The sequence below is a fragment of the Salarias fasciatus genome, chromosome 15 (genome assembly GCF_902148845.1).
Source record: "Salarias fasciatus chromosome 15, fSalaFa1.1, whole genome shotgun sequence".
NCBI lineage: Eukaryota > Metazoa > Chordata > Actinopteri > Blenniiformes > Blenniidae > Salarias > Salarias fasciatus.
Genome location: NC_043759.1, coordinates 18,970,327 through 18,983,460, shown reverse-complemented (window position 1 = coordinate 18,983,460; position 13,134 = coordinate 18,970,327). Strand labels below are relative to the sequence as shown.

At 42.7% G+C, this 13,134-nt stretch overlaps 1 protein-coding gene across 2 annotated transcripts; it reads right to left on the bottom strand.

The window, feature by feature from the left end:
- Window positions 1-7,560: 7,560 nt before the first annotated feature.
- Window positions 7,561-13,012, bottom strand: il20ra (interleukin 20 receptor, alpha). Of its 2 annotated transcripts, none has more exons than XM_030110946.1 (7): window positions 12,719-13,012; window positions 11,905-12,028; window positions 11,464-11,672; window positions 11,170-11,345; window positions 10,942-11,086; window positions 10,516-10,652; window positions 7,561-10,287 (listed from the first exon to the last, which is right to left on the bottom strand). In XM_030110946.1, exons 1-7 carry the CDS (start codon window positions 12,765-12,767, stop codon window positions 9,241-9,243), a joined length of 1,887 nt encoding a protein of 628 aa, XP_029966806.1. In that variant the 5' UTR covers window positions 12,768-13,012; the 3' UTR covers window positions 7,561-9,240. The 2 variants fall into 2 exon arrangements, with proteins under 2 accessions (XP_029966806.1, XP_029966807.1); XM_030110947.1 differs by having other exon boundaries at window positions 7,561-10,266.
- Between the last annotated feature and the right edge of the window lie 122 nt (window positions 13,013-13,134).

Genomic DNA, 13,134 nt, shown 5'->3' with positions numbered 1-13,134 from the left:
CTAAACTAGAAAAAAAAATCACCACAGATGAAAAACAATCACAATGGCCAAAATGGCTAAGAGAGTGAAAGTAACAAAAGCATTTCAAAATTACTGAAGTAAGTGAAAAATGCTTTTTAAACAAAATTGAAAAGAGGTTGTAAGAAACAAACAAGAGTGTCAAAAAACGGAAAAAAGTAACAAGTGGCCTAAAAGACTGAATCCACAGAAAATGGTGAGAAAGGCTAAAACACTTCAAACTGTCCAACTTTCACAGTTATCTTTTTGAGACTTCGTAGATATACTGTAGCTTTTGTTTGTCCAGCAAAACAATTTATATAACTTAATGAGCTTCATTATCTTTATTACTTTGGTTTTGTTTGATTTTTGGTTCGGGTACGTTTTAAGTGTAGGAAAGTGTTGAGCAAAACACCTGCTGTGATCATAAAGACCGCACCCATCGTCCATCGAATTCCTTCACCTAGACTGGGAGTGTCTGGATTGATTTATTGGTTACATGGGTGTCTCAGCTGCCATGGCCATTGTGACCCCATGAGCACTAAGCTGGGTGTATATAGATAGTGTTAGAGCTATTTATTAGTCTTTAAGTATTTTCTGAATATTTTCTTAATTATGTTTTGTTTGTGTAATTTCATATAGTGTTTATTTTGTTTAGATTTATTTGTTTATTTTGCATGTTTGTTTGGGTAATTGGCACATTATTTTCTGTTAGGCTTGCTTTTGTAGAGTTAATTGATATCACCTGCACTTGGAGGTTATTTAAGGAGGTTGCAGGCAGAGGATCAGGGTGCACCTGGGTGGGGCTATGGTTTTTTATCAGCGCGAGAGAAGCAGCAGGAAGTGATCGCTCCAATTGTTGCTTGCTTTGGAGAATAAACCATGACAAACCTCACTGAATTTTGTTGGATTATGATTTCTTTTGCCTGCGTAAACCACGACCCGGTGCACCAGTGGCAGTTTGAAGTTTGAGTTTTGATTTTTGATTTTTGTTGCATTTTAGACAAATAGCCACTACATAACGTAAAAAAACCCGCCCTTGGATCTAAAGGACATTACCCCTCTTCAATGAACTTGTTTGGATTTTGGATTTTGGATGAAGATTCCCGGATCATCTGGTTTCTCGCTTTTGGAATTTGCTTCTTCAACAAGACGGCATTTGGATAAGATCAGCGCAGCAGCTCACCGATTGTCCTCGTCACATGCTGGTATGTTCCTGCAAAGCTGTAATGGAAAACAGCCAGAGCGATTGGAGTTCTGCAAGTCTGAAAGTGTGATGATTCGGAGTGAAGCAGCCTGCCTTGCTACTTTGCGCATTTAATGCGGAATGACCGGACTTTGATTGTGGAGCTGCAGCAGTTTAGGAGATCAGAATGTCTGATGCTGCGCCGTTGAAGAGTGACGCCGAAGGGCCGTCAGCAAAGAGAAGCATTAAAATGACTCCTAAAGGCTTGGAATTTTACATCAAAGTGTGTCAAGAAAAGAGAAGTTCCAAATGTAGACAAGCCAAAAGGTACATGGAAAAAATCCGCAAATTAATGGAATCAAACGAAAACATCCGGTTGGTGAACTCTGAACTTTACAAGTTTATTTCCTGTTATCAAGATGCAACTGAAACGCATGAAAGCTTCATAAGCCTACCGTTGCCAGACGATGAAGTTGCAAAGCAGAAGGATTATTTCCAATCAAAAATGACTGTTTTTTGTGATTTCACCAGTGAAGTAAAAGCCTGGTTAACTGAGAAAGGACATCCGTTTGTGCTGCCGGATAAAGAAACTCCTGATGCACAAAGTGTTGCAGATTGTGAGGAAATAAATCCTGAAGACAGTGTTTCCAATATATCGCGTGGAAAATCACAAATTTCAAAGTTGCAATCGCGGGTCTCACGGACTTCCTCCACATCATCTGCACGCATCAAAGCTGAAGCTGAGAAAGCAGCGCTGACGGAGCGCGTCGCTGCGCTCAAGAAAAAACATCAGCTCGAAGCTCAGGAGGAGCAGCTGAGGAGACAAGAGGAAATGCTGAGAAGACAGGAGCAACAGCTGAGGAGACAAAAGGAGCAACTGGAGCTTGAAACGGAGCTGGCAGTAACAAACGCAAAGCTTCATGTCCTAGAAACCAACGCATCTCAGTGTGGCTCACACAGATCAGATGGCATGAACTCTTATTTTGAAAGAAACTGTCAAAACACGGAAAAGCTGAATCCTGATGCAGACACATTCGTTCCAACTAAAGATGAAAATCGCGTTGCGTCCGTTCCCGATTCTGTACCTCAAATAAAGACTGGCGGGTCTCAACAAAGGGCAGACACCCAAATGAACGAAGTGACAACTAATGTTGAGGTCCCAGCTCCATCGGTACGAACAAGGGATGAAAATGAAACAACACATCACGTTCAAGCTGAAAATCATCCAGACGACGTTGTCACCATAATGCAAAGGCAAAACGAGATCACTGCTTTATTGGTGCAGCAAAATCAATCCTCTACTCTTCCATCTAGAAACATTCCAGTGTTTGATGGAGACCCGTTTCAATACAGGTCCTTTATTAGAGCATTTGAGAATGGAGTGGAGGAGAAAACAACTAATTGGAATGACTGTTTGCACTTCCTCGAACAATACACCAGGGGGCAGCCGAGAGACCTGGTGCAAAGTTGTCAGCATTTACCTGCAGAACAGGGATATTGTAGAGCCAAAGATCTTCTTGCAGAACACTTTGGGAATGAGTACAGAGTTGCTTCTGCTTATACGGAGAAGATTCTTAACTGGACACCTATTAAAAGTGAAGATGTTGAAGCACTACAGTCATTTTCCCTGTTTCTGAGAGGATGCTCAAACTTAACGGAGCAAATGATGCACATGAAAGAGCTCGATTTACCATCTAATATGAGAAGCATCATTTTTAAACTTCCTTACAAATTAAGGGAAAAATGGAGAAGTGTTGCTTGTGATTTGCATGAGCGATGTGGTCAGAGAGCAGTTTTCACTGATCTTGTTACTTTCATTGAGAAGCAAGTTAAAATAGCCTCTGATCCACTTTTTGGTAACATCCAGGACTCACAATCCATCAACCCCAAAGCTTCCAATGCTAGTTCCATCAGGCAAAGACAGAAGGGAAGTTTTGCTACCAGTGTCGCTGAAGTGCAAGATGCAGTTGTGTCTCAGCAGACAGGACATAAACCCAAATCACCCTCTGTTCAGAATTGTCTGTTCTGCTCACAAAAGAGTCATTCGTTGGATAAATGCTCACAGTTTAAAGTGAAAGCTCACCGGGATAAGATTAATTTCATAAAAGAAAAAGGAATTTGTTTTGGTTGCTTGAAAGTAGGCCACACGAGCAAAGACTGCAGGAGTCGTTTGGATTGCAGTGTGTGTCACCAGAAGCACCCGGGAGTCCTTCACATAGAGCGACAGGATAAAGGTACATCCTCGGCGCATAGTCAAAGTTCTGCGAGCTCTCCAAGTGTTTCCACTACTATGACTCAGACCTGTGGCCATATTGGGGCCGGTTGTGAAGATAATTCTATCTTTTCTATTGTGGCAGTTAAAGTCAAGAGCCAGAAGAGTAATAAAACGGTGCAAACATACGCTTTTCTGGATCCAGGAAGCTCAGGCACGTTTTGTACAGAAACACTGGCAAAAAGGTTGAACTTAAAGGGTAAAAGCACGAGTATTCTGCTGAGAACAATGGGCCAGAAGAAGGTTGTTGATACTCGGGTGTTGTCGGGACTCGAAGTGTCTGGTCTGGATGTGAATGATTTCATTGAGCTCCCAGATGTGTTAACGCAGAGGACCATGCCTGTTTCTGTGTTAAATGTCCCACGTCAAGAGGATGTAGACCGGTGGTCTTATCTAATGAATGTTAAGCTTCATGATATTGATGCAAACATCGACTTGCTTATTGGCACAGACGCCCCAAAGGTGATGGAACCTTGGGAGGTGATAAATAGCCAGGGCGAGGGTCCCTATGCTGTCAGGACCAGGATTGGTTGGGTCATTAACGGACCGCTGCGTGGCAGAGCTGACAGTAAGAGCAAGAGTGGCTGCCTTACTGTAACAACCAACCGGATCTCTGTTGAACATCTGCAAGAAATGCTGGTTAAACAGTTCAACCATGACTTTAATGAGAGATCATCAGAGGAGAAGCTTGAAATGTCCAGAGAAGACATAAAGTTCATGGACATTATGAACAGTACAGCAGCATTAGTCAAAGATCATTATTGCGTTGACTTACCTTTCAGAGAAGAAAACCCTGTTTTCCCAGATAACCGCTGTGTTGCAGAACAGGGCCTGCAGTGCTTGATAAGAAAGTTTGACAAAAATGAGCATTTCAAAATGGAGTATGTCACATTTCTTCATGATATGATTCAAGGATATGCAGAGAGAGTGCCTGCTGACCAAATGATAAGGAACTTGACTCTGCTTTGTCTCAGAAGATTCAAGCTTTCAAAGTGGATCAGCAACAGCCGCAGAGTGCTGGCGTCAGTTCCAGAGGACAGCAGAGCAAAGGAAGTTATGGAGCTGGACTTGGATAAAGATCAACTTCCAGTGGAGCGACCTCTGGGACTACAGTGGTGTGTGGAAACTGACAAGTTCAAGTTCAAGATCTCCGCCTCACAACAGCCTCAGACGAGAAGAGGCATTCTGTCAGTGGTCAGCTCACTGTATGATCCATTGGGATTTCTGGCTCCGTTCATCATGCCGGCCAAGCTGCTCCTGCAGGAGCTCTGTCGAAGAAACCAGGGCTGGGATGAAGCTATAACTGAGTCGTTTGGAAAAACGTGGGCAGACTGGCTTGAGGACCTCCACAGGGTGGCGGAGTTTGAGGTTAATTGCTGCTTTAAACCCAGAGACTTTGGCGACCACGTAGTTGCACAGCTGCACCACTTTTCTGATGCAAGTGAAGTTGGATATGGAACGGCTTCCTTGAGACTGGAAAGTGATGGTGAAGTTCACGTTTCATTTCTCTTGGGAAAGGGCAGAGTTGCTCCGCTCAAGCAGACAACAATTCCTCGCTTGGAGCTCACCGCTGCAGTTCTTGCTGTCAGAGTTGCAAAGATGCTGCAAAAGGAGCTGCAACTTCCGCTGAAGGAATCTGTTTTTTGGACCGACAGCACAACTGTCCTGAAATACATCTTCAACGAAACCAAGCGATTTCACACCTTCATGGGAAACAGAACTGCTTACATCAGAGAAGCCACATCTGTTGATGAGTGGAGATACGTGAGCTCAAAGGAGAATCCAGCAGATGAAGCATCCAGAGGCGTGCGAGCTGGGGAGTTCCTGAGAACCCAGAGACAGAACCTGGAATGCAAGACCAAGATGCAGAAAGAGTTGGAGGATGTCAACAGCCTCCTGAGTGAAGCGGGGGGCAACAACATCAAATCCAGCAAGGACCTTTCTTCGTTTGAATCTCAGCTGCAGGATACACAGACGTTGCCTCAAGAGGAGACTCTGCAGAAGCTCGGGCTGTCAGGCCACCTCAGGCAGCTGGAGGAGCAGAACAACCTGCAAGAGATGCTGGAGGATGAGGATGAGAGGAGGATGAATGTGCAGAAGCATCTTGCCTCTCTGCAGGCCAACTGTGTAGCTCACCTCAACCTCAGGAAATGGCAGTGGTGGAGACTTCTTGCTGAGGTGAAACCTCTGCTGCAAGTGACCCGGCAGGAAGAGCGTCAGGAGCTGGAGAAAAACCGCTGTAAGCTTGAGGAAGACTTGACTGAGCTGAACGGCCGGACCGCAGATGTGCAGGCTCAGGTCACTGAACTCCGAGCTCAGCTGAACAAGAAGGAGGAGGAACTGCTCGCTGTGTTGACCAGGATCGAGGAAGAGGCTGCAGCCCAGAAGAAGCTGCAGGCCCACATGCTACCACTCCAAGAAGATCATGGATGATGGAGCCTGGTTCAGTTGTTGCGCCTTCAAGCGCTGCTGGAGGCAGCAGCTTAGCATCATTGACCAACTTCTCTCTCTCTCCCTCTCCCTCTCTCCCTTCCAACAGAGACGTCCAAGAGAAATCACTCACAGAATAGCTATGCTAATAGTTTAGTTGGGGTAATAGCTCATTTTGAGAAGTAATGGTAATTGTGGGTTGTACACAATTAGGGGCCGGAGTGTTAGAGCTATTTATTAGTCTTTAAGTATTTTCTGAATATTTTCTTAATTATGTTTTGTTTGTGTAATTTCATATAGTGTTTATTTTGTTTAGATTTATTTGTTTATTTTGCATGTTTGTTTGGGTAATTGGCACATTATTTTCTGTTAGGCTTGCTTTTGTAGAGTTAATTGATATCACCTGCACTTGGAGGTTATTTAAGGAGGTTGCAGGCAGAGGATCAGGGTGCACCTGGGTGGGGCTATGGTTTTTTATCAGCGCGAGAGAAGCAGCAGGAAGTGATCGCTCCAATTGTTGCTTGCTTTGGAGAATAAACCATGACAAACCTCACTGAATTTTGTTGGATTATGATTTCTTTTGCCTGCGTAAACCACGACCCGGTGCACCAGTGGCAGTTTGAAGTTTGAGTTTTGATTTTTGATTTTTGTTGCATTTTAGACAAATAGCCACTACAGATAGATTTTTTCTTTTTTTTAAATAATGTGTATTGTGAATTGTTAAGATGTAAAGTTGATCATTTTCCGTCTGTGTGGTTTTCTGTGTCACCTTTGCTCCCAAGACACTGCGTTATTTGGTCTTTTTGAAGCTATAAAGACTGATAAGTTACTCTGTTTATTACCAAATTCCATTTTGTAGACCATTTATAGTGGCAGACTACCGCAAAATTCAGTGTGAAGTAGAGATTCTCTATCATCCTGGCTCGACTCTTGTTTTGATGAGCTCACTCAGAGATGCAGTCCTTCTTGTTTTCAGATTGTCAGCTCTCCACCCGTTCTGATTTCTCACCTGCAAACCGCGAAGCCAGACTGGCAGGTCACACTTGTGGCGGCAAGTGTTCATGACTACATCACTGTTTGATCCTTCGATGTAGGCTCTTCCTATCATTGTGAAGCAGAAGCATTGGACTGTTCACCCATTAATAGGGAACGTGAGCTGGGTGCCACCACTAACTGCGCATGTTATCAGGTTATTTAACAGGACTCTCGATCAGCACTATTTGATGCAAATTGCATATTATAAAATGTGTGCTATCTCACTATTAAAACGACTCAGTCCAGATAAATGGATTGCTCAGACGGTGTCTCTTTGAGCTTTATAACTTAATCATATCAAGCAGTGTAATAAACAGAGCAAATGTTACCACAGACATGCAGTTCCTTTGATCATGCTTTAAGGGTGGAGATGCCAAAGCACAAACCTCAAGGGAGAGAATATGATTGTTGGTTAAACAATTTGTGGATCTTGATTCAAACAAATCAGAGACAAGAATTTATGGATCATACACTTTAATCTTTGTTAGGAAAAAAAAATATAGCAACAAGTGCAACAGAAACACACAAAAGCAATAATGTCATAAAAGAGTTGAACTTTGAGAATGAATCACAGAGTAAAAGTACCTTCTGCTAAAGTTCCTTGAGCAGTAGATAAATGACTTGCCAGGCAACAGGAAGAGGATTTATAATAATTCCCAAAATGAGATCACGAGATAATACATAGTATCACTTTAAGTTTGGGTGTTGGTCTTTTTTTTTGGTTGTTTTCATCACTAACATGAGTCCCGACACTTCATGAAGATCGGGCAGCAAAATGAAATACGGAAAAAGGAAGAAAACTGACATAATGCTTCATCATTACATCATTAAACTTGTTTCTTTTTGTAACATTCTTCTGAGAGAAATATTTACTGTCCTTTAATAGTCCCTGACAACTTGTAAATTACAGACTATATACTTATGCTTAACAAACACAAGTGAACTCAACATAGATACAAAAAATAATAAAAAGCAGGTAATTATCCACAGGTTGTGCTTGTGAGGCTATTAGACAATCCCTTTGTATATATATAAATATAGTATTCGGAGGAATAATACATTAAGTGCTATGCGATGTCTAAAAATCCGAGGTAGACTCCTCAATCATCTCATTTCTGGTGGTCTGTAGAAAAGAAATTTCTACAAAAGCAAAAAAATAAACCACTAATAAAAATAATGAATTCTCTGTTCAGTACATTTCTTTGTTCTTATGAAAAAAGCATGTTTCACTGGAAAATGTGTCAGATTAGGAACTTACATTTTGTGGAATGATCAGAAAAACATTCTGTGGCCTCAACACATTTACCAAATCTCCATAAATGACATCTTCTCTTTCTTTTTAACACATTGCTTTGAGCTTCTAGTGCCCTCAGATGCTGATTATCAGTTGTCTGATCGGCATATCAAGGTAATATAAACATGAGATTCAGAAACCAGAGGTATATGGTGATGGCCTGGGAACAAACTACAGAGTGAGGTTTAACAGAGACCACCTCCAGAGCGATGAGTGAAGAAGGCACGAGAATATCCTGCCAACGGTTTTAGCCTCAACCCTAGAATAAACTCTGATTTCAGCGAAGGCATGCTTTTCATGCTCGACTGACCCAGACGACCGCAAAGGATTCATCGCTAGGAAGCAATCTAACAAGTGTTCTCTACTTTTCAGTATATACTGTAGTTCAAATCCTTTCATGGTGATTTAGTCTGGGATAACACCAACACAAATACTGGCCCAGGGTTTAGTTCAAAGTGTCTCAACAAAAGGAGTTTAAGTGCTTTGTTGAACTATTGAAGGTAAACTGCGATAAACCAAAACAACTCTTAACTCTTCATTGGAGCACAGTCAGTTATTAAGAACATATATTTACAGTGATGTACAAACTAAACAAGCAGCATTAATCATAACTGAACAGAATTCACCTTGGTAAAGCTCCCTTCATTTGTTTTTTTTCTCCCCCTGTAATACTACTGTTACTGTTTTGTATCAGAAGCAACACACCAGAATAGTTTCTTAGCGATTTCTTGCAGAATTAAAAATGGTTTTTCACAGTTACACCACAAGCATTTGATTCTAAAAAAAAAAAAAAAAATCAATTTACAAAAATAAACTACTATGTAAACACACATTTTCCTTCTGAGTTGAAGCTATTAGCTCGCTTCATTTGATTGGAGTGATTTAATCAATCTGTAAAGTGCTGGTTAGAATGAGACAAAAGCAGCAACTTTCACACTGAAAATTCACTTTGTTATGCCGTTAAAAGTTCTTGTTTCCAGGATTTTGTTTTTGTGATAACTCTGTAAATATGTTGATGAATGTGATCTACTCACCCATGGAGATTTCCAAATTCCATTTGCTCAAAAAATCATCCACCTCCCAACCCGTTGCTCCACCTCTTTCCAGCTCTCTCTCTGCCTCTTCTTCCTCAGATCCTTGTTGAACAAGCACATTCTCCAACCTCAGTTCACCCTTCATCACATATGCCTCCACATCGTCTTCTCCAATCCTCCTTTCTTCCTCTGACTCCCTGAAACCATCCCCTCTTTCCTCCACGCTGAACACCGGCAGCACTAATTTCCCAGTTTCAGGATCCCAGTCAATACAAATCCTTCCCCCCTCCTCCTCATCTTCATAATCACAATCATCTTCCTGGGTTTCCTGACTGGCGCCTGCCACCATGGCGTAGTCATCTGGTAGGTAATCGGACTGGGCAGGTTGGAAGGTACTCGTGTTTTGGATATTTTGGGATGCATAAGCCGACAGGAGGGGTTGATTTTCTGGTTTGTGCCTTTCATCCTCATCTGTGTTACTGTTAGGAAATAAACCTGGAGGAAAAGTGAGTGACGGCACTTGATTTAGTGTGGGTAAAGCTGAACTTGTGAGCTCGTGAGTGTTTTTCTCAGCTTGTGGATCTATCAGCGTGTGTGTTTCTCTGCATGTCTGCAACAAGTTCTGCACTTGGTAAGATTTCTGCAGAGGAGAAACTGGAGGGGAGTGGACACCCACAGCTCCCAACCAGCTCCTGGGGAAGCTGCTTCCAGCGGCGTGTGTCTCAGCATTTCCTTCATCATGCCCTCTTTCTCTTTCTTCATCGTCTTCTTCATTAATTGTAGGTGCGACAGCGACAAATCCATAGTCAACAGACAAATTATCTCCGGCTTCCTCTGGATGCGCTCCGGCATTCTGCGGTGAATAGGCGGGAGGGCAATCAGCGGTACACTGCTGCCTCCTGAAGCACTCAGGGTCTGATACGGTGCTGATGGGCTCGTTCTTCATGATGCTGACATTGTTATTCCTGGGCTTCTCAGGTGGAAATGTCGCCGGGGCTGGCTGGAAATATGACGAGTTCTGGAGGTTGAAAGGAGGAAACTGTGGAGTTAGGAAACAATAGTAAAACTCATAAAAATTAAGTGCTTGGGTTTCAACAACGTATACTTCACATTAATTCCAACAGGATGACTACAAATGAGTCAACACTTCTATTGAGCATGGTGATATGGATAATTCTACTTCTAATTCTACATGATGCATGGCCAAACTCTTTGAGGCATATACTATTTCATAGCTGGTTCATCTATGTGTGTTCATTGGTGTTACCAGCATGTTTGGGGTCTTCTGTCCTTTGCCCGTCAGGTAATGATGGAGAACATAGCCAGCCACCGCAATCACACCGAAGCACAAGCCTGGAACAACAATGCTTACAACCACCTTCTGCAGATGCTCGATCAGAGGGTCTGGAGAGAGAAAAATGAACAGTCGACAAAATGTCACTGTATATTTATATAGTAGACATAGCACCTTTTTAATACCGTGTGTAGCACAAGCAGCAAAATCCAAAACAAAAACCTGGAAAGCAGTTTCATGTTGTCATTTTCAGGTGCGTACAAACTCAACAGATCTCAAGAACAAAAGCAATAAACATCTGTGTCTCTTTAAGTTTCTGTTCCATGTTCAGTCACATTCCTGTCTAATTGTCAAGCAGGCGTACAGGATTCCTCTGCGGGGCCGTCATGTAGTTTTTACCTTTAGGCGTGACGATGCAGAGCCATGCTGACGGCTGGCACTGCACGGGCATGGCGAGGAACCGTGACCGAGCAGAAAAGCAATATTCTGTGTTGTAGTCCAGCTGCCGGTATTTGTGTGGACTGACCGCCACAGGGACATGGTGCTACAGACATGCAGAGATTAGTCACTGTACAACATTAAAAAAAAAAAAAAAAGATGGATGGTACTGTATGTGTATGTACTCACCACCTGGTTGCGGTAGGTATTGTTGACCGAGAGGTTGTAAGTCATTTGTGGGTAGATTGCTGCCATTGAATGGACGAAGGAGTGGTTTTTTGACTGATACCTCATGGGACCCTTCAGCGTGATGATGGCGCTGTTGTTTTCTACTTCCACAGAGACCAATGGAGGACCAAAACTAGCTGAATGGGTTTAAAAAACAATGTTTTGGCGTGTTTAGAATAGTGAAAGTTAACAAAAATTGATTTTTATCTTAAATCAAATTTCAAATGTTTTAAGCAGAATGTCACTTTCACTTACTGTCCACCTTTGGGTCAAACCGCCTCTGTGTCAGAACCCATCGGGACGAGGCCTTCCTGGTCACGGCCCGGACTCTGGCATGGTAGCCCTGCTCCTCGTCCTCCGTCTCCCCGCTCAGATCGCACCAGGTCCGCACTATTTCCCGACATTTCTGCACGGGCCTCCAGCGCACACGCCGTCCTTTATTGCCCTCAATGCTGTCCCCGTAGCTAAGGAAAGCGGGAGTAAACACACAAGGATTAATGTTTAACTGCTCAAGATCTTGATAACAGCCGAGGGGATTGACCCGCAATAGACACCTCTTCCAGCACTTAAACACCGTTTCTGAGATCTGGTTACAGTTGTTGTTCAGTTTTGTTTCACTCTCTGTTCTCTGAGAACTTTACTGTATATGTATTTTTGACTGTTCTGAAATCAATAAACTCCAAAATCTTCACTTACATTGAATATTCCACAGTAAAGAGTGTGTCATCAGGAGTGTTAATTCCAGGAGACCAGTGTAGGACGTTCCTTAGATTCACAGAGGAAAAGCTGACATTGACGGGGCCGGGAGGGGGGATGGACACTTGAGGGAGAAAGAGAAGAAAATGAAACTACAATGAAACCGAGATACCTGGAGATATGTTACATACCAATTGTGTGGTTATGTAAGACTTTCTGACTACTTCCTCAACATTCAAGCAGTGTGGCTCATCCTTAATCTCAGTTCTAAGCATTTAATACTAATAAAAACCATAAAACCACACAGTGAAATCTGAAGGATGCTGCTGTTTTTTAATCCAATTCAATTCAATTCAGCTTTGTTTATATAGCGTCAAGTACAACCCAGTCATTTCTACACACATTATAGAGAAAAACCCAACAGAGCAAGCAAAATTGATTAATCGACTGGCTTTACACTTCTGACAATATGTCAGCATGAGTACTGCCTAAAAGAAAGCACTTTGACAGCCTCTCATGAATAATCTTAATGGCATTCAAACACCCAAATGCAATAATCAGTTTTTATCATGCACACACAGAACAGTGTTAAGTCCACTGCACAGTTACAGTGCATTTCTATTGCTCTGTCTTGCAGGGATTCATAATAAGTTTAACATAATAAACTAGATGTGTGAAATTTCAGTCTGTGCTTCAAGTATTTTCTTGGATGTCTATTGCATTCAAGGTTCAAACATTAACAGTTTACAGAGGCAAACAGATAGCCATGGAGAAAATGTGTTGTATTTCCATTGTAAAGATAAATCTCCCTTACCTGAGAGGGGCAGACCCCAAAAGATGAGAAAAATGAATCCAGCCCACATCTTTGAATGAGTTCATGTTTTCAGATGATGCGGGAACATGTTGGCCCAGCGGCGTCTTTCCAGCGCGTCTGCCCGATCGCGCAAAGGCGCACAGAGCCGCGACCGCAGAGAGAAAAGTTACAAACACATGTTCGTGGAAAAGGCAAGTCCCGCAGCAGACGAGGGAGGTGCTGGTAATCGAAGACCAGTCAGATTCTGACTGTTTGCTGTTCAAGCGAAAGAAATACCTTCGCGGCACCTTCGGTTTCCGTGTTTGAGGGAGGAATGCGATCTCACCTGTTTGTCTCCGTTACACACCTGTGCGTCAGGTGGACCTGGAGACGGTGTGCGGCTGCGTCTTCTCACACCTTGGTCTTGAAAGGCGGGG

Bases quoted from the DNA above. Each gene is read 5' to 3' on its own strand.
- il20ra (XM_030110946.1), bottom strand. From the start codon at position 12,767: ATGTGGGCTGGATTCATTTTTCTCATCTTTTGGGGTCTGCCCCTCTCA. The intron at 11,087-11,169 runs GTGAGTACATAC...GCATGTCTGTAG, and splicing joins ATACCTACCGCAACCAGGTG to CACCATGTCCCTGTGGCGGT. The intron at 10,653-10,941 runs GTAAAAACTACA...TTCTCTCTCCAG, and splicing joins CTGCATCGTCACGCCTAAAG to ACCCTCTGATCGAGCATCTG.